The 27315-nt window shown below is 47.8% G+C and overlaps 1 protein-coding gene across 8 annotated transcripts in view; it reads left to right on the top strand.

The window, feature by feature from the left end:
• The window catches only part of Tnc (tenascin C), an 85774-nt gene extending 60638 nt beyond the window's left edge, over window positions 1-25136 (top strand). For 5 of the 8 annotated variants that reach the window (XM_048813216.1, XM_015497693.2, XM_048813217.1 and 2 more), the window contains 12 exons: window positions 980-1252; window positions 6805-6927; window positions 7972-8115; window positions 10195-10314; window positions 11842-11985; window positions 12716-12846; window positions 15875-16007; window positions 17384-17535; window positions 18300-18396; window positions 19311-19472; window positions 21514-21677; window positions 24395-25136. In XM_048813216.1, coding sequence (XP_048669173.1) covers window positions 980-1252; window positions 6805-6927; window positions 7972-8115; window positions 10195-10314; window positions 11842-11985; window positions 12716-12846; window positions 15875-16007; window positions 17384-17535; window positions 18300-18396; window positions 19311-19472; window positions 21514-21677; window positions 24395-24505 — 1754 coding nt within the window. In that variant the 3' untranslated portion in view covers window positions 24506-25136. The remainder of the gene's footprint in view (window positions 1-979; window positions 1253-6804; window positions 6928-7971; window positions 8116-10194; window positions 10315-11841; window positions 11986-12715; window positions 12847-15874; window positions 16008-17383; window positions 17536-18299; window positions 18397-19310; window positions 19473-21513; window positions 21678-24394) is intronic. The other 3 variants (XM_048813218.1, XM_048813221.1, XM_048813223.1) reach the window with 1 other exon arrangement.
• Window positions 25137-27315: the final 2179 nt, after the last annotated feature.

Consider the following 27315-nt stretch of genomic DNA (forward strand, 5'->3'; position numbering starts at 1 on the left):
TTCTCACAGTCTATTTCTAGAGATTAGTAGCTCCATAGACCATTCGAAGGTCCTGCTTGGTGAAGGAATTGCATGTTCAAATAAGTTTGGAAGCACTGAGTTCAAGTCAGACAGGATCCTTGCCCACAAGGCTTTGTGGAATAGCCTATGGTATATTTCCCAGAGGGCTGTATTTCCCAAACTTCTTTGACAATGAATATCTTTTAAGGAGGAGGATCAAATAGGCGTAATTGGATTTTAGCACACTTTGGGAAACCCAGCTCCAAATTTACCTTGATCCTGAGTTTTTTCTAGTGAAGGCAATACAAGATGAACCCCTGAGTCCAAACAATATATCTCAAGAGGTTCCAAGCCTCAGTTCTACAATCTGAACGCTTATCTGATGGTTCCAATAGCAAGAAAGAACAGAAGTCAAACAAACAAGAAAATCAAGAGTAGGAGCCTTCTTTAGTAAATCAGTCGGCTCCAAGAATAGAGCATAAAAAGACCCAAGCATTTAAAAAACCATTTTGTTTGGGCTCAAGGGAAGTGTATCAGAGTCATCCTGGGCAGCTCTACAGGTGGTTAATGCTGGTTTATTTGTCTTTTCAAAAAGAAAAGAGAAAGGTCTCATAGCAGATGGGCACTCAGCCACTGGAAGACGGAGAGCGAACATAAACAAGTACTGGCTCTGAACTTATTTAGTAATGCACGGGAGGGGCCGGTGCCGAGTCCAGATGTGGGTTTATAGACGTGCTTTCAGACAGAACTCACACATGCGAGCATCTGCCTGGCTTGTTCTGACCGCGTCCGCTCCAGCCCTCCCCTCTCCCAGCCCTACTAGACTCGTTAATGTCGGATGATTTTATTTTCTGTATCTCAGGACACTTCTATGTCTGAAAGTCGGGGCGCACTGCCTATTGATACCCCTGCAGGAGAGGAGATGGCTGCTAAATGATATTCTCTTTCCTCCTTCTTCCACTTTTTTCTCCCCCTCTAGAAGCTGAACCAGAAGTTGACAACCTTCTGGTTTCAGATGCCACCCCGGACGGTTTCCGTCTGTCCTGGACAGCTGACGAAGGGATTTTCGACAGTTTTGTTCTCAGAATCAGAGATACCAAAAAGCAATCTGAGCCGCAGGAAATAATCCTCCTTGCCCATGAACGTACCAGGGACATAACAAATCTCAGAGAGGCCACTGAATACGAAATTGAACTCTATGGAATAAGCAACGGAAGGCGTTCCCAGCCAGTCAGTGCTATAGCAACAACAGGTACTGTAAACACACAGGAGAGAACAGAGGAGTCACCGCGGGGGCTCTCCTTCTCCAGGGCTGAGTAATTACAGGAGCTTTGGACACACACAAGCTCCTTCAAGTGTGAACTGAGTCTTTACAGCACAATGCCATTTACCTAATAGGGTTGTAAGGACTCAGTGAGATAATTCATGTAAAGTCCATAGCAGAGAGCCTGGCACACCCAGGGCTGGGGAAAGACAGTTGTCATATTCTCTCCGATGCAGCATCCGTAGTTGCAATTATCACATCTTTCAGGTTGCAAAGACTCTGCCTTCTGCCTGTTAGGTCGTTCTATCGTATCCAGGCATACAATTCCTTGTTCTCTGGTCCAACATTTGATTTGCACTAGGTGTTCAATTTGCACCAGGTAGGGAACAATGGAGAAGTGGCACCTCTTCTTGTGAGGCTTCATATTTATAAAATGTTGCCTGTGAGTAATTAGTACCAGGCTCAGCAAGGAAGAGGGCAGGAGCTGGATTCATTTCATGAAGCGCTATTCAACTCTTTTAGCAACTCTAAAAGCCATTGAGAGGGGGAATGAAACCCTTTCCCACGTAAGCCTTGTCAAGGAGGAAAAAAGAAAAAAGCTTTAATAACTTGACTCTTGATAATAATACTAAGACTAAATGACTCTTTAGAAGGAAAAGGAAAGACCTACAGGAGGTGGGTCGAATTCTTTCAGGAAACAGGGAGATGCAGAAACAGTATCCCACAGGGACAGCTGCTTCAATGAGTAGCCAGAGGAAAGACTCTCAGGGGGAGTAAATGAGCCCTGAGAAATGGCACAGCTCAGCCCCTTCTTTGGGTGCATGAAGAATATGAGGCTCAGAAAGGTGAAGCCATCTGCCTAAGGTCACACAGCTAGATTTGGAGTAGAACCCCAACCACCAGCTTCTTTTAGTACTGTTAGCTAAGTAACAGAGATTGGAGCACAGATAACCAATGAATATACATACTTGTCCTCTCTGAGAGGCACAGAGCCTGGCACGAGCCCAAACGGTCTTCTCCTGGGGTAAAGCTGGGTATTTTGTTATGTCAAGTTTCAAGATCTAATAAACTACCACAAACTACTAAGGGAAATCAGGATCAGTACTCATAGACATGCTGGGGTCCAGGCAGCCAGCTAGTGACAGGAAAACCCTGCTCCTTGTGCACGCGAGGCCCCCCAACCCCTGCAGGTCAGAGTCGCCCCTCCCCGTGACTGCCTTTAAAATGGCTCCAGATCAGAGACAGAGCCTGATTTTTGACCTTGGTTTATAAACACAGCTCTTCAAAGTTTACTTCTGATCTCTGATTTTGGTTTGCTGATTTTTTTTTTTTTTCTAGAAGCCCTGCGATGAGAGAGGGAGAGAGAATGAATAATCATGAGCTGCTTTTTTTTTTTTTTTTTTTTTTTAAAGAACAAAGATAAGCAGAGCCTGCTCTGCTGTTCTGGAAGGACTTCTTTTAGATTTCCCTCTCTGGGGCTTTGGCATTCACAGCCAAAGAGGAGAAAGAGAAAAGGGGTGGGGGGGAACACACGTATGTGCCCTCGTATGCCCACATGCCCGTGCCCTGGGACTGGGAGAAGGCAGGGGAGGTGACTCCAACACAGCAGACCTCTAGCTTCACCTGTCCCTTGCCAGCTGCAAACACTTCTCCTTTTCCCACTTCATTCTTTCTCCTCTCCTCTTGCCTCCCTCACACCACTGTGAACGCTCCTCTGTGATGTCCTGCCCTCCTCCTTCCTTTCCGACAGCTAGCTTACTTACAAGGACCTGTTCCCTGAGCAGAAGCTGCCCACCCCAAGTGCCAGGAGCAGCAGAGGGGCAGTGGTTACCCTAGTGCTTAGCTGGTGGTCTCCAGCAGATCCCTGGACTCTGATCACGTTCCTCCTTCTTACCAGCCGTGTGACCTTGGGCAAGTGCCCTTTCCTCTCTCAGCTTCAATCCCCTCATCTGGAAAATGGATTTCAACTCAACAGGTTAGCCACAAGGTTTAGCTGAGATTGTGGATGTTGAGTGTGTAAACAGATTTTCCTTGCCCAGACTAGCAGCACTAGTTATTATGATATTTGGTGATATAATGTAAATTTTATTTTTAGTGGAATACTCAGTTCAGATTTTTTAAGTGAAAAAGCATGTTCAGCTGTGTTCCTGCACCCTGTGGCTCTGTCCAAAGACGACCTTTGTTGCCAATTTCTTGTCCTTCTGGAAATATATAAATAGAAAAGAATTGACATAAATTCAGTATTTTTACCCTTTTTAAGGAGCACAGTGTTTAACACATTACTACATGTCCATGCTTTGCCCCAGGCATTTCTTATTTATTAATAGATGTCAGAGGTAAGCCCATCCGTGTTATTTATTTAGCCATCCCCTACTGATGGACACTTACATTATTACTTTTCTCACCCCTTCTTTCTCTCTGTCCCTGCACTTACAATGGCTTCTCTTCCTCTCTGTGGTTGGAGCCATTCCTTACAACAGTCTGGACCCCCCTTTAGAGAGAAACTTCTTTCTCCTCCAGGAAGTTTAGTGCCAACATGCCTCCATGCACCATCTCCAGGGCCCCAAGAATGGGCAGAGAGCAGGAAGAAATCCCAGCAACTGACTAAGAGGACTTCACTGTGTTGTTCTGGAGGTTCCTCAGGTCTACCCAGGGTGCCTGAGTGAGGACCCAGAAATGTTTATCTACCCCAACCCCACCCCTGTCCACAGACACATAAGTGTGTGACCCTCCCCCAGTTCCTGTGTCAATAGGATATCAATACCCCTTCTCTCAGCCCCCAGAACGTGCCCCCACACCCACCCTGCTCTACTTTTCCCAGCCAGCAGCCTCACAGCTCCCTAGCTCCTTGCAGTTCAGCTGAACTTGAAGCCACACATCACCAAGGAGCCATAGCATTGTCCCTGGGACTGGGTCAGCAGGTCTGAAACACCTAGGTGGCCATCTGCCCTTCCACATGATGAAGGCTCTTTACCCCCAGCCTCTCTGCCTCTGACTCACACCTCCACCAGGAGGGTAAAGATGATCACCACTAATTTCAGAGCACTAACTTCATGCCAGGTGCAGCCAGACACTTCACTGAGTCTCCACACACCACACACACAAACCAAGGGAGTGCCCCCACATTCCACCCCTTTTCACAGATGTGAAAACAGAGACTCAGGGGCCTAAGGCATTTATAGGGAGTAAGGCCAGAGTGGAATTCAAAACCCAGTTAGTCCAGCTCCAAAATCCTTGCTCTTAAACCATACCTCCTCCAGCAGCTGCTCCCCTAATGTGGCACAGGGCCTAATGCATATTATGTGTTCAAGAAAACTATGTTGAAGAGTCAGGCACAGTGGTGCATGCCTGTAATCCCATTGACTAGGGAGGCTGAGACAGATGGATTGTAAGTTCAAGGCCAGCCTCGGCAACTTAATGAGATTCTAAGCAGTTTAGCAAGAACTTCTATCAACATAAAAAATAAAAGGGGCTTAGAATATAGTTCAGTGGTAAATTATCTTTAAGTTCAATGCCCTGTACCCCAAAAAAATGTTGAAAGGGGAATTAATTTTTAAGTGATTGTTATTTGCCATGTAACAGAAGACACTTGCCATAGATTTGGGAGGCAAATTTTTATTTGGCAGATAGGAATCCTTTCAACCTCCTAAGAAGTTTTTAGCAATTCCACATATTTCCCTAATGGAAGTTTAAAAATAACTGATTCCCCTTGGAAATAGAGACAAGAAGCGTCATCTGAGTCTCCCTGACTTTTCAATAGATGTGATTCAGCTGCTCTGTGTCCAGACACATGCTGAGGGGCTGGAGGCTTTGGGGCCCTACTCATGCAGAAGGAGACTCGCTAGAATAACAAATAGTCTTCAACTCCTAGGATGTTCTGTGGTCCAAAAATAGTACGTCATTGACCCTGGAATTCCACCATGAGTGGGTCCTTCTTTCGGGTTATGCATAGTATCTCCCTGCCACAGCTCTTAGTGATCACACCCTGAAGTGTGTGATAGATGAAGTCACTAATTCTCATGGCGTGTAAGACGCGAGTGCCATCTTACCAATGATAAAGCTAGAGTCTAGAGAAGAAAGCTTTGGCTATCAGACCCAAGTTCTAAAATATGCCATCATTTACCCCAGAAAGGTTTTCATCCAGAGCAGAGGTCAGAGTGAACTTGACTGGCTGAAGCAGGTCATCTGGATCCCATTTTGTATCTCTCGGTGGGACCCATCTAGGTCTTTCCTGGGGGATACGTTAGAATCCAGGGTGGCTCGCAGCAGAGTCACATGGGAAAGAACATAGAGGGCAATCACAAGCACGGAATCGTTACTGCCTGCCGGATGCCGTGCTAGGGTTTACATCCATTATCTCTGCTAATCCTCACAGCATTCCTGTGGGAATCACTTTCCCCACTGGACGCATGAGGCAACTGAGGATCCCAGAAGGCGGGGGACATGCCCCGGGTCGCCCAGCCTCCCAGAGGTATTTGGATAATCAAGATCTTGCAGGCTCCTGGGGCCCTGCGGTTTCCAAAACTTGATACTGAGAGAACAAAAGCCCAGGCAACCACGGAGTTTGTTCCCAGGTCACAGAAGAAAACAGGAGGAGGAGAGAGATGTCTTAGATGACAGAAGAAGGCAGGAATGGGCAGGAAAAATAACTGTCCCTGATGTCTGGGGGCTGCAGAACTTAATGATCAGCATGGCTTGAAGAAGGGAATGAGGGGTCCTGGGCTCCCCAGAGCCTGGGAATTGTTTCCTGAAATCTCTGGCCAGGCATGGGAAGTTCAAGTGGGCATAACCCTGAGCCAGAAATCACAAAACAGCCAAAGGAAACTGGGTTTGTTGGGGAGACATTTGGGGACCTGGAGCCTCCTCTGGGCCTGGCTTTCCCCACACGTACACCCAGTGCCCAGCGGGTGTTTGTTTTGGTGATGGCCCGAGGTTGTTCCCCTGGCTCTAGACCTCCCTCCAGTTCTAGAAGTGGGTTTGTCAAGGTCAGATTCCATGTGACTATTATTTCTAAGATCTCGGGCTGTACTTGGCTTGGCCACAAAGTCCTGTGATCCAGAAATGTCCCTCAAAGGATATTGGTTGGAAAATGGAGCTTTACTTTGGTTCTCTGTGTAATAGCTACCGCCGCACCATCTTCTCAGGGTTTCTAGATGAGGGTGAAGCCTCATCATATCAGTTGCAACAAAGTGTACACATGTCAAGTCTTGGCAAAAAGCTAAAAATCAAACCAAAGAGGGAACATATTACAATCTTTTAAGTCACTCCCCACTTCCTTGGAAGGCACTGGAGATGGTAACTGTCCCTGTGAATGAAAACTGCACCACGGGCCTGGGCCCTGTACCTGGAACGAAAGGACCACTCTTTCTATCCAGTCACAGCTTGATCACAGGTCACCTGCCCTCCATCCTAAAGGCGAGTCTCCAATGGAAACCTAGACTCTAGACACAAAGTCTTCCTAGATCCAGAATCCAGGATCAAACATTGTGGGCAAGACCACTAACTGTTTCTGGGTTTCTCCTATGTTTCCTTCTTGACAGCCATGGGCTCTCCAAAGGAGCTCATCTTCTCAGACATCACTGAAAACTCGGCCACTGTCAGCTGGACGGCACCCACTGCCCAGGTGGAGAGCTTCCGGATTACCTACGTGCCCATAACAGGAGGTAGGGGACTCAGAGAGGGGAAGGGCCGCAGGAGCCTGGAGGCTGGGGTGGGAGAGTGAGAGACCCTAAAAATTCCCATCCCCCAAACATTATCAAAAAAGAATTCTTCCTTTATTTTTGAGACCATCCTTTGTGAAGTCCTACAAAGTCCTGGCAGGGGGATCATTTTATGAAGATCCTCTCCGGCCTTGAAATTCTAAAGTGTCCTAAGAAATTCATTCTCAGTATTGTTTGAACACAAGGACAAAGACTCTATGAACACTGGCCTTTTTCTCTGTGAGCAACTCTTCTGACAGGCTGCTCTTGGATATGTGTTGAGATTTTGTCCTTGGGTGCCAAAATCTGTCTGTCTCAGTATAGGACGGGGAGTTGTGGCTTGGCAGAGTTGCAAGTTCCAGTTCAGAACGTGGATTTTAATAAAGACCTCAGTGGAGTCTGTAGTGAGCTCTCTGGTACTGGAGGTGTATAAAGAGGGGATAGTCAGTCACAGGAGTGTCATAGCATCTCCATGGGGAGTTTGACCAGCCCTGAAATTCTAAAATAGATAAATTCTGAATTTGGTAATAAATACAAGAGCACAGGCTTGACTGTGACCATCTTTTACATCATCAATAGCATGTCTACTAACAAGGGAGTCTCCATAATGCTACTTAACCCAAGAGAATGGTTTAAGGAGTTCAGTTGGACATTACAGAGTGAGCTTTCTATATGCCTTGTGGGAAAAAAATAAAGGAAATAAAATTCATGCAACATGCCAGCTCTCTATGAGCAGAAATTTGCCATTTTTAGTACATTGTGACTTCATGCTTTCCCCTCTCCTGGCTTGGTTTTTGGCATAGTGCACCCATGGAAAAAGCAGGATACAAAAAGTGAGGCCTTTCCCCCACTCCCTTGTGCCAGAGAGTGGGAGAAAATGAAGAAGAAAATGGTATTAGATAAAGACAGAATTTCACTTCCCAGTGGGACAGCCGAAGTTCTCAAGGCAACCGTGAGTGCCGGTCCCTGAGGCTCACTGTTCCTGGTCTTGCTCCTCCCGCGGTCCAGGTACACCCTCCATGGTCACTGTGGATGGAACCCAGACTCAGACCAGGCTGGTGAAGCTCATTCCCGGAGTGGAGTACCTGGTCAGCATCATCTCCATGAAGGGCTTTGAGGAGAGCGAACCTGTCTCAGGGTCGCTCACCACAGGTATGCTGGGCGTGGGCTTTCCTTCTCCAGGGCTCTCTTGGCTGTGCGCCTTTCTCTCTTGCCTTTAGCATTTTTGGCTCAGGACTCAGCAGCTGTGGGAGGTTTATTTATGAAACCCTAGTGGGAAGTGAACTGGGTTTGGAGTTCCAAAAGTCTCATCTGGGGCCCACCTCTGGCCTCTCCTGAGTTGGGTAACCTTGGACACATCCTTGACCTTCTCAGGCCCCAGTTTCCTCAACTGTTATAGAAGAAGATGCCCAACTTTGGGGGTCACAGTGAGCTGGCTTGAAATCCCACTTCTGTCATTTACTGGCTACATGAGTTAGTTTCTCTGGGGTCCCGGGCCCTCTGTATACTGCTGCTTCCCCCTTCCTCAGATTAGGATGGAGACTTCAGGACACGGACTTCAGCAAAGACCACAGTGAAGTCTGTCTTAGGTCTGTAAGGACCTGCAGGTGTGAGCGATTGCAAGGTCACTCGCCACCTCCCTCCTTCCCCTGCCTGTTGCCATGGTGACAGCCCTCTGAGCAAGTGCCTCACACAAAAACAAACTGGCGACAGTCATCAGGTAGCCACCCCTCTGTTTTGGCAGCTCCAGAATTCTGGAAACTGCTGCTAACCCCTTTATATTTAATGCGCTCAGCCATTTTCATCCCCACTTCACAGAGGAGATGTGTGGAAGGTACCAAGCCACAAAACCAGTAAACGTTGAAACCAAATTTGAACCTAGGTCATTCAGAAGGCAAACCCTGTATTATAAAATAAAGGCTTATTTTCTTATGAAAACCTGAGTTGCAGCTGTAAAGGGGAGAAGTAATGAATGGCATTGAAGGAGAATGAAGTGGAAAATCTCTCTTCCGACAGCCATGTGTCTAAACAATTTATCCTTTGAGATATGAGCAATTATCCCGCCCAATCCACTAAGGGAACCAAAGAATGGGCCTCGTAGGAAATTTTAAAAATATCCAAATTGCCTAAAAGAGTTGATGATATGCAATTAAAACGTCCCATCTGAAACCAAAGTCCTGTCCGCCCTGCTGCACGGGCCTTTATTTTCCCAAAGAAATCCTGCTTTCACGGATCGTTCCCAGCAACAGATCACACAAAAGCTGGGTGTGTTTCCTCCGGAGGCCCCTGTGGTCATCACCAGTCAGAGGAGACTGTGTACACCACCGTGACACAGGAAGGAACCAGGAGTGGACAGTGCGGGCTCCCAGATAACTCTGCCACCTCCAGTCATGTCATCCCTTGAGGCTCAGGTGCCTCCTCCTTAAAATGGGCACATGGGAGCTGCCCTTGTCCCCCCTGGGGGCAGGGCAATTGAGTATGAAGAGCAAGAGAGAGAGGGAAACGGGAAGGGACGTTGGGTAGGGAGAGTGGTCAGTTAGAAGAGGCCCTTTGAACGTCCTTTCTCAGGACAAGTTATTTGAAAGCCATACCTAATTTAATACATTCATAATAACCACCATTGCCGAGGCTTCTTTAGCCCCTCGTCTGGTTGACCCTATAGCAGCCCCCCTTTGACAGCTGAAGAAAGTGAGGAGGTCTGGTCCAGGGAAATGACCTTCCAAGGGCACAGAGGCACCAGGCAAAGAAGCCACAATAGAACCTGAGACCAGCAACCTCCAAGGCCTGGTTCAGTATTACCTAGAAGCCCTGTCACCAGAGATGCCTCTCAAAGCCCCGACAGGCCTCAGACATTGTCTACCATGCAGTCTTCTATAGGTTCCCTTCCTGGGAAAAGGGGTGTGACCTCTGATCACGATCCCTGTCGCCCATTCAGCACTTTTCAATTTACCTTTCCACCCATAATATGTGAAAATCAAAGTAACACTGAGGAAAGGCCAGCCAGAATTATTATCCCCAGTTCACAGGTCAGGAAACTGAGGCCCAGGGTAACAGAGCCAGCAGGGGAGGAGTCTCAGGTCAGCCTGGTGCCGGCTCAGGACTCTGAACTGGTCCTGCATCTGTCACTGTGACTAACGCCAGAGTCCTTAAGCAGAGCGGACGGCAGAGCAGCTGGGTTCTGATATCTTCCCCAGTGTGACCGTCACCTCTTCCTCCATCTTTCTTTTGCAGCTCTGGATGGTCCATCCAGCCTGGTGACAGCCAACATCACCGACTCAGAAGCCTTGGCCATGTGGCAGCCGGCCATTGCCACTGTGGACAGTTATGTCATCTCTTACACAGGGGAAAGAGGTAAGTGCTTGTCCAGGCCCATCCTCACACGGAGAGTGTCTGTCTTGCTCCAAACTTCCTATTCTGCCACTCCATGCCACGTTGGGTGCAGAATGACAAAAATGCATGGGTAGACTGGAAAGGCCAGCAATGTCTCCGTGGTCCTTAGCTGCAATCTCAAGTGGGTCTGGCAGATCCATTCCCAGCCTCTGCCTGTTTGCCTCGCCCCTTCCTCCTCTGCTGCTGGAGTCTCTGCCTCTCAGTGTGAGATAGACACCCCCTCATCCTCTGCAAAGCAAGAGCCCAAAATTTAAGACATTAAGCAGACCATATCAGGTGGCACCCAGGTGGGCTTCTCAGAGGCCACAGGAAGGACCAGTGGAAGCAAATTTTATTTAAAAATCTGAAATTATTTTTCCTTGTATTTGTAACCACCTACATTAATTTACCCAATTGGCAGGTTAAACACATGCTTAAGGCACCAGTGAACCGTGGCCACCAAAAAGTCAAATATAATTGAGAGAGGAAGAAGAGACTTCCAATGAGCCCATCCACAATCTTGTAATGATCTATTGTAGAAAGAATTCTGCTATTTCAATTTCCAAGTCATTGTAGCTTTCCTATTGTATGGTTTGTTCTTGTTCTGCTTTTAGCGACAGTCAGAGGCGGCACCATAACCTGTGCCTCGGGCCATTTCGAGTTTTCACTGGGCCCTGGCACCGACCTAAGAGACTTCTTTGTGAGGACAGAGCATAGGCAGGGCAAGGGGTGGGGAAATAGGATCTATTCTTTTTATGCTTTAATTCTTATTCCTTGTGAGCAAACTCCTCCAAGACAGGGAAGATGTGTTGTCTCACTTAAAATAAATAAGAAGACAGTTCTCAGGAATCATGGAAAATATGGATCTGGGAGTAACAGAGGTCCTTGGCCAGAGGGGAAGGAGACTTGGATCATGAGTTAAGGTCACCATCTTGTCCCACTTTGCCAGGGACTTTCTCGGTTTCAGCCTGAAATTTCTACACCTGGGAAATCCCTGAGTCCTTGGCGAACCAGGATAGCTGGTCACCTGTGATTAGGCAGGGAACGTGGTTTGGTTCCCACCATTGGTCAGAATAAGCCAGTGGGCCTGAGAGATGGTAACCAGACTCTGGTGTCTGTGATTAGTGTGACCCCTCAACCTTAAGGATCTTGTGATCCTTGATGATAAAATATCTGGTGACTTATAATAGGATACGTGAGTAAATAAAGAAGAGAAAGAACAGGCAATGGACAAGCTGACACTGGATCGTCCGTCAGCTTGGGGACATTGCTGACAACTGTCCTGTAGCTTGTTCCTGAGATGTTCCCCAGTTCCCCTTCCTCCAATGTGATAAACCTTTCCTAGAAAGAGAGAGGAGAGGAAGGAGTCACTTCGGGAATCGAACCAGCTTTTCTGCAGGGTCACGGCAGCTTTCTGTGTTAGAAGGGGGTGGGTGTGCTGTTTGCCAAGTTCAAGGGTGGCCCAGACAGCAAGAGGTAACTGCCTTGGTTCATGTATTTCATGTTCAGTGCCAGAAATTACACGCACGGTGTCCGGGAACACGGTAGAGTATGCGCTGACCGACCTTGAACCTGCCACAGAATACACACTGAGAGTCTTTGCGGAGAAAGGGCCCCAGAAGAGCTCCGCCCTCACTGCCAAGTTCACCACAGGTACCAAGACACCCAGAGCTGGAAATTCCCCATTTGAGCCGCCCAACCACAGCCCGCATCTTGAGCGGCAGCCCCTGGCCAACTCTTCCTCCTTAAGTCAGGCCCTTGCAATGTGATGACGTCAGCCCCCGTTAAATCTACCCCGTGCCCATTCAGTCAAGACCCAAAGAAACACTCCATTTCCTTTTGAACTGAAGTGACCTGGTTCTCCCCACAAATGAGGAAAAGATTTTAAGAGGAGGGCTTTTAAAGTGGAAAAACAGTCCCCACTGGCCCTAAATCCAGCATTTAATGAGCCATGTTGCCGGCAGGGAAGTATTTTGAAAGAGAAAGATTTTTCAGGCAAGTTTTCTTAGATGTGCGCTGGGTTTTCATGCATTGAGATCTTTTTGCAAACTTCAGCAGTTGGGGAAAGGGAGAAAGTGTTCCCTCTGTCAGGGTGGAGACTGGTATCAGCATTCTTTTGGCCTCTTATTTACAAACAAGAGGTCTGTAATGGTCTCCACAGCTGTATCTTCTCCCCAAATCCATCCCAGGCCAACAGAGACCATGCTGGCCCCATGGAAACCCGGCCCTTAGGATGAGATGAACAGTAGAGAATTCTCTTTGGAGATCACGTGGGTCAACCTCCTCATCTTAAGACCCCAGTCAGTGGCAGGGGAGGAACCCGAGACCAGTCCCCTGATGCTCTCTGTCCTACACTGACTGACTTGTCCATTTTTTTCTCCAGATATTGATTCTCCAAGAGATCTGACTGCCACTGAGGTTCAGTCAGAAACTGCCCTCCTCACCTGGAGACCTCCCCGAGCGTCGGTCACTGGTTACCTCCTGGTCTATGAATCCGTGGATGGCACAGTCAAGGTATCTTCCAGTATATATGCAACTCCCCACTGCTGGTTGACACATATGCATGATTCCCAAAGTCGGGAAAAATCACCTAATACTGTGACAGGGAGCTTAGCAGAAGAAAAAAATATTAGTAGGGACTGGTTGCTGTGTCAGTCCTTCTGAGTGAGACTCTCCCAGCTCTCTCATCTGCACCAGCCCCCAGTTCTTAAGGCCAGCCAAGATCAAGAGCCACTCTTTACAAGATGTGAGGGCATTTTAGGGGCTGAACTATTGGCCCATTAACATTTTATTGAGACCAAGAGCCTCTTCTGCATTCTTGCCATATATATCATCTCCCAGATGGTATCATTACATTACCTATTTCAGCCTATCTCCCTAAGTCCTTGTGTACTATTAATACACCCAGTGTTTACTATTGTAATATTTATACCCATTGCCCATACTATTCACATGGTCTCTCTGTGAACTTTTTTATTTTACTTTTTAGTTGGACCTAGACAAGTGAAAGAGATTTTCCCAACTTTACCTTCCAAACTTGTTATGGAAGTTCATTTTGATGATCCTACTTGGTATTTCTCAGATCTTTCCTTATTCTCTGCACATTCACCTTGTTCTAGCATTTTTGTTTCGGTTTCATGCATCATCTTCTCCTCAAGTCTAAAATATATGTCATTGATATCTATTTTGCAACATCATGGCATTTCTTCCAAACTTTTCCCCCCATGTTCTGGTTGCTGTTTGGGTTCATTTTATTTGGGTCTCCCTCTTTCATATGGAAGACTTCCACCCAATGTCTGTTGGTCTTGTTGGCTCATTTACACAAGAGTCAAGAATAAAATGCTCCTGGGGATTGACAACAGCACCAGCAGGGCTTATCAACTTGGGGCTCATGTAGAAAGATTGGGCAAGTGCCCAGCAGTTTTACTGGGGGGCCCTGGAAAGCCTGGGCCCTCACAGTGTGCAAAGCTTCCCTTCAGCTTACATTTCCAGTGTAGCAGTTTAACCTCCTCAGCAGCTGAGCCTGGTGGATTTGAATCCAGAGTCTTCCCCTCTGGCTCAGCCTGTCCAGAGAGTGAACCCCAACTTTCCATCTGGACTAGGAGTAGTTGAGAGGATCTGGGGACTTAAGCATTTCTTACTCAAAGCTTTTAAACAAACCAAAGATTTCCTCCAAAGGTATCTTTGCTTTGTACACATTCATCATGAACTTGCTGGACTTGGTGACATGTGTGGCCAGTGGTCAGTGGCTCTGCCCACTCTATTTCATTAGCTCCCATTGTCCCTATTCTGCCCTGTTAGTGGTCTCTCTGTCACCCACTTCCCATCTACCAAGATTCTGTTGACATGACATGTCTATTGTGCTCTCCCTTCTCGTCTCCCTTGTCTAAGTGGATTTATACCTTATATTTCTTTATTCTCATAGTGAGCATCAGAAGGAAACAGAGGTAAACAGGTTATAGACAATCTGTCATATTTAGGCAGAAGTCACATGACCCTCGTTCCTGGCCCTTCCTGGATTTGGTATGTAAGGAACTTATTGCATGAACAGGTAGAGGCCCTTTATCTTCTCTGATACCATTATTCATACCTGTAAAATGGGTTCTAAGGTTCCCTCTCAGTCATTCATCCTAGGACTGTTTACTTGAACCACGAATCCCATTTCAGACTACCCTGACTGCCTAGAAGATAAGTTCACACAGCAGCTTAGAGAGCTGGCAGGTAATTGTATCCCCAAGGACTGCCGTGAGCCCAGCTTTGCACCCGACAGTTGATCCCTCCCCAGGGATGAGACCTGAGGGTCACCCAAAGGTCCCTGGGTGACTGGTATTAAATGAGCTCTCACCCTCGTTTACCTTCCTGCATGCCCAACCCCAGCTTTATATGTTTCACTCCAGAAAATCAACCTAGGTCCCTGGTTAGAGTGCAGCTAGACCAGGATGCAGGATCATCCTCTGCCACCTATACCCTGAAACTCAATTTCCCATTGGAAGAAATCAGGATAGCAAGCTTTTCCAGTTCCAGACCCATTGCTGCCTAAACTCAGCCAGCCATGTACAGAGGTTGTAGAGATCATTGTTGTCGTGCTCAGTTTACGAGGATGTCCGCTGAATTTCAATATCAGGCACCAAAGTCATCTGCTAAAAAAGAATTGGAAACTAGCGAGAGGACTTGGAAACACAAGAACTCTCCTGCAAACTGAAGCCAGTCACCTCCGCTAGACAGCTGTAGTTAGAGTGGACTGCACACTGTGTCTCTCCTGGATACCTCTGTTCTAGAAGAGACACACTGGGTTAGGTCCAGCCTGCACATGCCCCACACTGAACCATTATAACATTATAATCATCTCCTGACCCAAGATGTCCCCAGGCTGACAATGACCGTACATCAGAACCTCCTGGGGAGCTTTCTGACTATGTACCTAGCCAGGCCCCAATTTCTCTCTCTCTCTCTCTCTCTCTCTCTCTCTCTCTCTCTCTCTCTCTCTCTGACACAAGTAGTCTGGGATGGAACCCAGGTACCAGGCTGTCTTAAAGCTTCTCAGAAGGCTGTGATAGAGCCACAATGAGGGACCACTGACCTAACTGGTCTCAAAACTCCTGCCCTTGTGTAATTCATCCAGCCATAGACCAACTTAAGCTTCTTAAAACACAACTGGGTTCCTGTAATTCAATCATTCAAAAACTTTCAGACCTCTCCATTCCTTAAGCTACAAATTCTATAACTTGACATTTAAGGTCCTTCGTGGTCTGATCTTTGCCCACCTTTTCCATTGTTCCCCCAGGAAACCAACTACAGTTTCAGTAGTTGCCTCCTCCTATCACCAGAACTTATTCTGCCTTTCTTGGCCCCAGGGCCTTTTCTTATGCTGCATTCTCCCTATTTCTGAGATTCCAGCTGTGTACATGAAGCCTGGCATAGAATGGGCTTCAGTAGGTTATTGCTGAATGAATAAAAGTACACACGATAATGAATGAATGCATCCGTTACCTCCTGAAAGTATCTGTGAGCAAACTGCTGTGTATTTTTCCCCTGCCCTTAGGAAGTCATTGTGGGCCCCGACACCACCTCCTACAGCCTGGCAGACCTGAGCCCATCCACCCACTACACAGCCAGAATCCAGGCGTTGAATGGGCCGCTGAGGAGCAAGCTCATCCAGACCATCTTCACCACAAGTAAGGGGACCAGGGAGCAACCAGGAATTGGGATGTGACTTTGTGAGGCTCAATCGACCCTCTACTTCCTTTGCATTTTTCAAACAAATCTACCTCTACTTAGAAATATGTGGATGCAGGAGGTCTTAGGCATCCCGATGAAAGGAAAGGAGAACTAGAGGCAAGCACCCCTGGATTCTATCATGGCTCCGTGTGCTGTTGAGTCTGAGCAAGACCTCAGTGAAGTACATTCAAAATCACAAATGGTCTTCCCAGTCATTGAGCTTCGTGGGCCAGGATTATCGTGCCCAATTATCTGACGGGAAAATGGAGGCTCCCAGAGACTAACTGGCCTGTTCTAGGCTAGCCTGGGAGTTAGTGTCTGAGTGGGCTCAGGTCCTCCAGGGCCAGGGAGCCCCTCCCCACACCTCCCACTGGGCATCTTCTGCAGATGGCAGATGAATAGCCGGTTCTGTTGGTGAATAAGATGTGGCATCCATTCATGATGAAGGGAAGAGCTGACCTCTGGAGCTGCCTCCTGCCCTTCCCACCCCTCTTCCCCCAATCATTCTGCAATACTCTGCCGAGGAGGGGCCTCCTCTTTGCCAGATCTTAGGCCAGGGTCTGGGAACACAAAGCTATGAGTGAACCTGGAAGACGTTCTCAGGCCAAGGCTATGGAATAAATGACAAAATACCACATGCTGCTCCTCGGGTGAAGGTAGAGCACAGTGAGGAGGTGGTCCAGTCAGAAGAATGAATTGCTGTGACCCTAAGTACAGCCCCAAGATGGTCCATATCTATCCAGTTTTGAATTTTTTGTGTCATATCATTACACTCGAAAATCCCCCCAGGAATTCTTCTTTTACCCAAGATTCCCAGGCTCTGAATCATTAAATGGCTTTTCTAGTATCATATAGCAAGTGAGTGGCAGGTTCAGGACTAGGGTCCTCATCTCAGAATCTCCTTTAGAGGCAGAGACATGTCCACACTGCACACTGACCTGTATTTGTCTGGGGAACTCCAAGCTCCAAAGCTTTTATGAGACTTCTAAGCCTCCTGTGCCCTAACAGAACACCGCACGCCACAGGGGACCATAGGTGCTGGAAACCCAGCCTTCCCAGACAGCACCTGGGTGTTCCCCAGCTCCTGGATGCCCCAGGTAGGCCAGGTTAACCTCACATGTGTCCTTTGTAGCAGCTCCTCTCCTACCATTGACAGTTTCTGTCAGCATGGGGGACGGAGGTGGCCCCTCACATCCATAATCCCTCACCTCCCAGCTCCCATGCAAAACAGACTTTATCTCCATCCTGCACATGACAGAGCCACGGTTCAGCGAGGTTTTATTGCTTTCTCCTTATTCTACTCTGAGAGTCGCTCTTTCACCTTACCCCGCAGTTGGACTCCTGTACCCGTTCCCCAGGGACTGCTCCCAAGCCATGCTGAATGGAGACACGACCTCCGGCCTCTACACCATTTATCTCAATGGTGACAAGGCCCAGGCACTGCAAGTCTTCTGCGACATGACCTCTGATGGGGGCGGATGGATCGTGAGTGTCACGGTGGCTCCAGAGTCCTGGGTCATGGGCTGGGGGCACAGCAGGTGAAGAGGGTGCCATGTCCTCCTGGGCACCCTCACACCCAGGCACATGAGGTTTGGCAAGATGGTGCCTGTCACATGGATGCACTCCTGCATTATCTCTTTAAACTGATGGAAAGAGGCTGGGCATAAAAAATAATATGGGAAACGATTTTCTTATAATTTATCTCATCTGAGCCGCCTCAGACAACTCTGTAACGTGTGACAGTGATCATCAGACCTAGAAGTTACATTATTTAGTACCACCCAAGCACTTGCTATCTTCCAGGCACTAGATGGAGCCTGACAGGAATTATTTCAGCCCCATTACCATCTGAGCTGGGTAGTTTTTATTTTGTTTTGGTTTTTTTTTTTTTTTAATTAATAAACTGTATTTTCAGAGAAGTTTTAGGTTCACAGCAAAATACATCAAGAGAGTTTTCCTATAACCCCTGCACCCACCCAATCTCCCCTGTCTTCAACATCCCACACCAGAGTGGTACATCTGTGGGAGCAGGAGAAGCTCCATTGATGTGTCACTGTCAACCAAAGCAGGGCTGAATTTCCAGTCCCTCTTTCTCAGGTGAGAACAGAAGGCTCAGAGAGGGGAGGCAACCTGCCCAAAGTCACATAGACAGAGCAGGAGATGGGCACTGCCTTTCCATAGCCTGCTCTTTCTCCCTCCCAGAGAGAGGCCCTCCCTTCTGCATGCAGATCCGTTGATTCTCTTTGCAGGTGTTCCTGAGACGGAAAAATGGACGGGAGGACTTCTATCGAAACTGGAAGGCCTATGCTGAAGGATTCGGGGACCGCAGAGAAGAATTCTGGCTGGGTAATGCAGTGCTGCATGCTTGCCCATTTCTGCCCTCCATGTCTTTTGTCCTAATCTGCAGTGACTGGGGGGGCGGGGATAGACTAGAGGGGGAGGGGCTCTGGTGATAGGAGCTCTGGCAGTGGACTGGGAGTATCAAATTCCCAATGGGAGAGACTTTTCAAATGCTCTGGGTCACTAAAAATCATCATCATCATCATCATCATCATCATCATCATCATCATCATCATATGGAGGGAAAGCCAACACCAGGCCTAAACCTGTCACTGAGTGGATCATTAGCTGCTCCCCTCCTGTGCTCAGCGGAGATGGGCCCCTCATAACTGTAAGCTCACCCTCAGAACACCCATGCCAAGTGCTAAATTCCATCTTGCACATGGAAAACAGATCCTCAGAAAGCTTGGAGGGCTTGCCCGTGGTAATCTAGCCAACCTGCAATGTGAAGTCTCCCAGGCCAGCCCCACAACGCCATCCCTCCATCCCTCCATCCCTCCATCCATCTATCCTTCTGCCAGCCAGCCATGCCATTCACCCTAGCCACCAACCTGTCAGCACAGAGCATCGTTCTATGCACCATTGCCTGAGCCTGCGGATGTCCATCCTGGTATCGTCCATTGCCTTACATTTGCAAGGAGCTGTAGAATTTTAAGGGCACTGTCACTGCTTTATCACTTGTAATCTTCAGAATACACTAGGTGGTTGGAAGGGCAAAGATGTCAACCTGATTTTACCTGAGGCTTACAAACATGTTTTACCTGGCATCATACCAGCAAGGAGCAGAGCGGTTTTCAGGCCCAAATGTGTGTGACCTGCACCGCTTTCAAGTACACCCTGCTGCTGCTCCCACAGGAAAGAATAGAAATGACAGCCTAGGTCACTTGGGCTTCTTCATAACCCTTACCTATCATCCACAGGGCTGGATAACCTGAGCAAAATCACAGCCCAAGGGCAGTACGAGTTGCGGGTAGACCTGCAAGACCATGGGGAGACAGCCTTCGCCGTCTACGACAAGTTCAGCGTGGGAGATGCCAAGACTCGCTACAGGCTGAAGGTGGAGGGGTACAGCGGAACAGCAGGTACAAGGCCACCTCACTTAGAGCCTACGAGCCTACAGAAACCCTCATGGTGCTTCTGACTAATTCTTCTACTCATTCTTCCCTCACTCCTTCCTATATGAATGCATGCATTTATTGAACTAGCAAATACTTGATTACCCACCAGAGGCCGATGAAAAACTCTAGTTGGAAAAGGTTAGGTAGATATTTTAGTTGCTGAGACATGGAGTAAGTTTGCATTGGACAATCAGGATTGATTTCTAACGATTCAAAACATGTTTCTTATCCATCTTTAGATGTCAGTTATAGACTGATTCTTTTTTAAATGGTCTCTCAGAGGCCTTATTCTTCATCTGATCCAGAGCTTTCCTACTCTGCGCATCAGGGCCCCTAGAGATCATGCCAATGTGTCTGATGCTGAAACAGGAGGTCTGGGTGGGGCTGAGAGTCTGCATTTCTCACAAGATCCCTAGAGATGCCGACGTTGCTGGTGCTTCTGGTCTGTGGGCTACACTGAGTAGCAAGCAGTCCACCTGTCACCTAAATGCTTACATCTCTTCTAAGACATCCCTGTCACATGCCATCCAGCCTCAGCCTACATGCTCCCCACCTCTCAAATGGCCCGTTCGTTCCTGCTTTTGTTCATAACCCTAGTTCTCATTTTGAAGTCTTCTTTGACTTAAAATGATTTTTTTTTTTTTTTGCATTTTCCTGGCTCCACATTAGAGGAGAACTAAATAAGGAAACATCAAGTACCGAGGCCTCCCGATAGCATCTTCTTGGATAGACATTCCTTCTGCATTACCCCCATTTAATCCTCCCAAAAACCTTTCAGGAAGATGTTGTAAAGGTGAGGAAACAGGCTTAGAACGGCCCAGTGATTTGCCCCAGGTGAGGCCATTTATGGAAGGTGGATGGGGGTGGCTGCAGGGGACTGTGGCCCACGGTCTTCTTGGTGACAAGAAGGGATCAGGGTGAGAGTGCAGACCACCCTGTGCAAGCTGTGCCCACTTTGGGTGGCCTTCTTTTCTGTTTGTGAAAACAGAAGACACAGATGCTATGGCACGTTTCCAACCCATCTGAGCCCCGAAAGAAAACATCCGGAATGAGGGAAGTCTCCAAACAAGGAGTTGCCAAAAGCCAGGCTTCAATCTAAGGGGGCACAAAGCTCTTTTGAGATGGCAGTTGGGTGGCAATGAGGAGAGATGGCCAGGGGTGAAAATTGTTTTATCTCTTGCATGCCTCAAAGAATTCTGACATTTTATTCTCTGACAATAACTACCTCTCTGGTTGAAGTGGCTTCGGGCAAGAAGGACACTGTTATATGGCAAGAACATCCCCCAAGCAGGAGTGTGGCCTCTGTCCATCTTCTCTTTGTATTTCCAGGAAGGAGATGCACACATTTTCCTTCCCTCTCCTGAGTAAAATAGAATTATATGAAAATGGGCTACTGGTCTATTAAACATTTTTTAAATAACTACATGATTAATTCAGAGGCTATTTGACAATACCTAATATCCAAAGGGCTGAATTATAATCGTGGCTATAAATGCTTGTATGTGGGAAAACACATTATTATTACGTATAGATCTCTCGGCATACTCTCTGAGCTATCTTATGTAAAGGGAATACAGAAAAATCATAAAATAACATCAAGCCTTGCACCTTCTTGCACCTGCTGTCCCTGTTGGTGCCTCTCCCTATCCGCTGTCACGACAGTGCCATGAGGTAGATGGTGTGCTGGTCCCATTTCATACATGAGAAAGCTGAGGGTCAGCAAAAGGCTTGATTTGTGCAAGGTCACAGGGAGAGATGAAAGAGGACTCCAGGCTGGACCCCTCCAAGCCCCCTGCAGCCCTCTTTCTAACACATTGTGTCTCTTCAATCAGAAGTGGGTCCCCGGGGTAACACTCAGGGGCCGTGCATTCCCACCTTCCCAGGGGCTGAGGTTTAAGGCCACCCTACCCCAGACCTTCTGATGGTCACCTCTGAGTCTGCGCTTCACAGCAGAAGGGAAACTCCAGCTGGCATTTCTCAGGGGCCTATTTTTCCTCCCGCTCAGGTGACTCCATGGCCTATCACAACGGCAGATCCTTCTCCACCTTTGACAAGGACACAGACTCGGCCATCACCAACTGTGCCCTGTCCTACAAAGGGGCTTTCTGGTATAAGAACTGTCACCGTGTCAACCTGATGGGAAGATATGGGGACAATAACCACAGTCAGGTGAGTGGACTGCAGAGCTGTCAGGGCCCGGGAGGGACACAGCACAGGTCAGGCCCTCCATCCTGGCTGGGACCAGGGGTTACAGCCTCAGAGACACGACCACATGCTTTCTGCTTGTCCCCAATACAGTAAGAGATCTCAGTGACATGGCCGGCCAGCTCAATAGAACCTGCACCTTAGCCCCTGAAGATCCCAAGCAGAACCACTGGTCAGACGGGTCTCAAACTTAGAAAGCTCTCCTCTGACACAACCTCTGTCTAAACCCCAAAAGTAAAGCCAGTGAAAGTGAAGACCATCTAGGTGAAGCAGGGTGACACAGATCCTGCAGAGCCCATCCCAGAGCACCTTCAGAACCCCAGGGACACCTTAGGGTGAAGTCACAGCCTTTGAGTCCTTGTACTTTATGAAGGAACTAAGGCCCCCAAGAAAGGTGACTTTCCCAAAATCATGGAATGGAAATGATCCAAGTCTCCCCACTTCCAGCCCCTAGCTTTCCCCCTACAGCACACACAGCTCTAGCATGACTTCTGCAATCACAGGAACAGGTCTTTGAGATCCCCTTTAGAAACAGGTGAGCAAACCCAATTCAGGCATCTCCCTTCCCCGGGGCCCTGCCTACACCAGCATGCACCTGAAAAGGGAACACCTCGTGACACCACCTTCTTCATCAAGACCAGCCCCCTGCCCTGGCCCTTCTCAGAGGCTGGCCCCACCCCAGGGAGGAGAGATGGGTGCTCACTTCTCACAGTCCACACTGATCCCTGGCAACCAGGATTCCCACCAAGTCTGCTCTTGGGATCCCAGGGGCTTTGCAGAAATGCAGTGGTCCAAATGACACATCACAACCCCAGGGATCAGAGTCGATTGTCCCAGGTGGGATGCTACATCTAGCTTTTTCTTATTTGTACTTTAGTTCTTGATTTGGGATATTTTTTAAGTGGCCTCTGTGATCGGTTCCTGACGTGAAGCAGGGATTGTGGGCTATTCCTCTCCATAACCAGTCATTTTGGTGCCTGTCTTTGTGCCTCAGTTGACTGCTCACAAGTGATACCTGTGACCTTACCTGTAGATCTTAACTTGACATAATTTCTGGCACTTTTCTAAGTACTCTCACCTTCTCTATCTCATGGGCTTTTCCACTTGACCCTGAAAAGGAATCAGGATGAGATTTTTCATGCCTATGTCAGGAGGAAGGTGAGCTCGAAGGACGCCTCTTAATACTGGGTTCTTTCCGTCTCATCCTACGGTGCCTCAGTGACACTTGCTCTAAGCATTCTTCTCTTGCTTTTGTCACCAGGGCCCCTAATGCCAGGGTGATACAAAGACCTGTAAACAAAACAGTCAAAAAAAATGCTACATGTCACAAAAAGAAACCTCCTCTATCGTCCCATCTCGCAAGGCTAGAAGAGGTGACCAGAGGACACAAAGGAGTCACAGAGAGCTGAGTCCCAACTCTGGCTGCTGTGTGGCCCTGTGAGCTTTCTTTCCCTCTCTGGGTTCAGTCTCCACCACAACCCCAGGAGGACCTGGCTTCCATCCCTGAACTTCTATCAGAGGAAAGAACAAGGGCAGAGGAGGGCAGCTGATGGACCAGGCTGTCAGGCTGCAGTGCCCCTGGGTAACTGAGCCATTATGTGCACATTTGCCTGTGAAATGAACCAGCTGCTCTTAAATCCCACCTCCCTATCAAATTCAGCTCACCCATCTCCGTAAAGGCCAAAAATTTAGAAACTAATAATGTGTCCATTTCTTTCCTTCATTTCACCAGTCATTAACTTGACCAGGAACCTGTTCCCTACAGCTCTGTGCAGCTTATAGAGGAGAGGGGTCAGCTGGTGTGGAGGCTCCAGGAGCCCTGCTGAAGCTGAGGTTACTCAGCTTCCCACACGTGGGGGCCACGGGCCACATGTACTTGGTGGGCAGACACGGCCATCAAGAATCCCCACTGCAAATTCATACGTGGAACCAGGAAGCCCAGTCACAATTGTAGTTTTTTCTTGTAGAAAAAGTTTTAGCCAAAATTTCAAATATATTTCTCCTTCCTTGAGATTAAAGAAGTTATATTCACTGAGCCGCCACAAAGTGCTCACCCATGTGATAGCATCTGTACAAACTCTTCATTTTCCAAGGTTGATATCATTAGGTTTTAAGATGGAAAAGAAAAAAAAAAAAGATAGTGAAACTGAAGTCCAGAAAGCTTTGACAAACTTATTCTAGACCATTATTTCTTAAGTGAGAGAACTAATATTTAACCTTGTCTGTTGGGTGGCAAATCTTGTGTTCCTCATATGCTCTTGCTGCTATTCCACACCAAACCTCTGTTAAAATTCTTCACAGGAATCCTGTCAGTTACACACACACACACACACACACACACACACACTCCCTACACCCAGCCTCTCACTTCTGTAACCTCTAGTCATTACCTGAATTCCTGCAGAACCTGTCCCTAAGAGTGGCCAAGTATCATTTGCTAGACTCTCTTTTTTCCAAAAGGGCAGACTCAGTGCAAACCCAGGTTGAGTGAAGAATTGAGTCCCATTTGGCCAGTCCCTTTAAAGGTTGCAAAACACAGAACAACAGAGAGTTAGACAAGAGACAGCTGTGAGGTGCCAAACGGTTGAGTCAAAGCAAGTCTTTTTGTCTGAACAACTAAACAGCAAGGGTCACTCAACATGTCAATGGAGACCAACCCAGGGTCCTTCTCTTTTTCACAGGGTGTTAACTGGTTCCACTGGAAGGGCCACGAATATTCAATCCAGTTTGCTGAGATGAAGCTGAGACCCAGCAACTTCCGAAACCTCGAAGGCAGGCGCAAACGGGCATGAATTCCAGGGACAACTGGGTGAGAGAGGAGTAGGGCCCAGAGAAAGGAAAGGATTTTACCAAAGCACCAAAACAACCATCCAACCATCAAGCACACCTGGGCATCTGGCAAGAGTCAAGCTGACCCTGACCACAGATCACAGAGAAACTGGCCTTCCCCACTCTGCGATGACTTCCTCCACACCAAAGACGACAGTCTGCAACAGGTCTCCGCTTTGTGGTTCAATTCAGCGAAAATCTTCCAGTGGCAACAGCACCCTGGTTTTACTTCTCTTGGGGGGGGGCTCTGGGAACGGGAGTGGGTAGGCTGTACAGTGGTAGTTTGTTCTAGAACCAGCCATATTTTACACAAAGCTGTATAATTAATTATCATTATTTTTGTTAGGAAAGAGAAAATGTGTGTCATGGGAAATTGTCCCCCCCCACCCCCCTTTATTTTCCTTTTTACATTTCATCCAGCCAAAACCAGAAAAGCAATACTGTTTCCCATTTCAAGGAGATGATTAATATTATTAATATAATAATAATGGTGATGATGAAAACTAAGGATTTATAAAGAGATCCCCCTTTTCCAAACACATCTGGACAGTACCTGATTGTATTTTTTTTTAATAAAAGCACAAGTACTTTTGAGTTGGGCTGTGACTTTGCTTTTTTTCTCCTTGAATCTGAATTCCACAACGTTGTTGTTTTTGAACCAAGGGAGGAATGTTGGAAAGGATAGGTACAGAGGTGGTGGTTAAGTGGGAGGGAAGAGAAAAAGCAAACCCGTGGATGAGAGGGAGGAAAGCTCTTGGACAAGTTGGGAAAAATAACGACCGAAGATTCAGTATCTTGCTCAGCATTTCCACCACTAATAGTTTATGATTTAAAAAATGCTCTTCCACCCACTTCCTAATGCAACCTGGGAATTCTAAGAAGTCCATGCAGTGAGAATTGTTCTTATACAAGGGTAAAAGTCCCCAACTGCCTCAGCTCCATGGTTCCCAGGGTCCCTAACCTCTCTCAGCCTCACTTTCCTCTTCCGTAAAGTTCAGATACTCCTGCTTCTTATTTCATAGAATTTCTGTGAGGGATACATTATGTCATCCACAGGAGGCTCTCAGCATGGTGCTTGATGTATATTAAGTGCTAATAAGGGTTGGCCATCTTGATTGTCACTTTATACGGGATAGGCTACGGATAGAGAGATACAATGACTAGGCTGTAGCTATTTGCCCAGGTCATAATGGAGCTGGGATTTAAACCCAGGCCTTCTGGGCTCCAGTGTCCCTGCTGTCCCCCAGGCCACTTGTGAAAATCCCTCCCACTGTGGGCCATTGCCTGCCAAGGGGTAAGTCTCAAGTTGAAGCAAGGGGGGATTTTGATTAGCTCCTTCATTTGGCTCCTATATCTCTGAATTCCTGGATCTAGAAAGAATGTCTGTTTGAAATATCACCTTCTCTTCTGCACCTAAGCCCCCTAAGAGGAAGAGCCCAGGGTGTCCAACCTCGGCCTGGACAATGCAGGCCTGTGACAGCCCCGTGGGTCATTCACATTGAGCAGTGTCGTGTGAGTTACAGCCACGCTGCACAGCGTTTTTAAAACAAAGGAGGAGGAAGTTGCAGTTCAGTTTCTGAGATTTTCAGCAAATTGACTTATTTCATGAAAGCATTTGGGCTGATAGGCCTCATTCAAATGGAATGTGATGTCTCAGAAGTGGAGATCAGAGGAATTTATAGCTCCAGCCAGATCCTCCGCCGCTGAGTTTATCTTGCTTTAATAAATGCCGTCATGTTATATACACAATTTGCTGTTCCAGATCACAAGACCTGTTGCCTGCGACTCAGCCATAGCAACGCTCTTCTGGCTGCACAAACCCAAACACACGGGCTCCCTCGCACAGGCCCCAAGAGGGAGGCTTAACTCTCCAGGGGCTGCTGACTTGGGAGTATCGAAGCCCAAATCCTTCCCCATCTCCAGAACCGTGGACATACCCAGGCTGCTAAGGCATTCCCCAGAAGCCACGCAAGAATCAATTCTAATTGGCAAAGAAGCCACCTCAAGCAGGAGTCCTTAACTGTGGCCTCAGGAAGGTTGTAGATGCCCCAAATGGGGACCAGGCAGGCACACGCGTGTGAGGTCCCAGCATTCAAAGCCCACCATTGCTTAACGCTCGTTTAGTGTCTGACTCTGAGGCTCTTTCAGGAAACTGCCTCCAACTCAAAAAGTCTCTTGAAATTCAACTCTGCCCTCAAGGTCCAGGCCCGATGCCACCCCCACGAAGCAGTCAGGAGTCTCCACTAAGAGTTCATTTCCAACTTGTTCAGGCTGTCCTCTGCGCCTCCACCACCTGCTTTCCTCCCTTCTCCCTGCTCTCTCCCTTCAAAGCCACTGATACAAATTATATTAATGGCCCTCCAACTTCTAGTTGGGTAAAATGTAGGAGGCACCAGCAAGACATTGGAGGGGAGAGACTGGGTTGGGGGAGACTCTGGGTACTTATTTTCCACTTCCATCTCTAGCATGTCTGTGGGCTGATGACTTTCCCCATAAGGGCTCACAGTGACAGCCAATTGACTGTCCTCAGACCCCTCTTTCTGTCTCTCTCTGGGTTTCAGACCACTGTGCCCAACACTTACTCCTTCAGGCCTGGGGACATCATGGCACCTCAGCTGCTGCTAGACCTAGCAACTGTGCTGGCCCTGGAGGTTTCCCTCTGCCCTGTCCACACCTTTGAAAATAGTCCCTCTACTCAAACTCTTCTCAGGGACGCCAAAAGCTGACCTGCCATCAGCTCCACCCAGGCACTTGGTAGCCCCATTATAACCAG

The sequence above is a fragment of the Marmota marmota genome, unplaced genomic scaffold, assembly GCF_001458135.2.
Source record: "Marmota marmota marmota unplaced genomic scaffold, marMar, whole genome shotgun sequence".
NCBI classification, from domain to species: domain Eukaryota; kingdom Metazoa; phylum Chordata; class Mammalia; order Rodentia; family Sciuridae; genus Marmota; species Marmota marmota.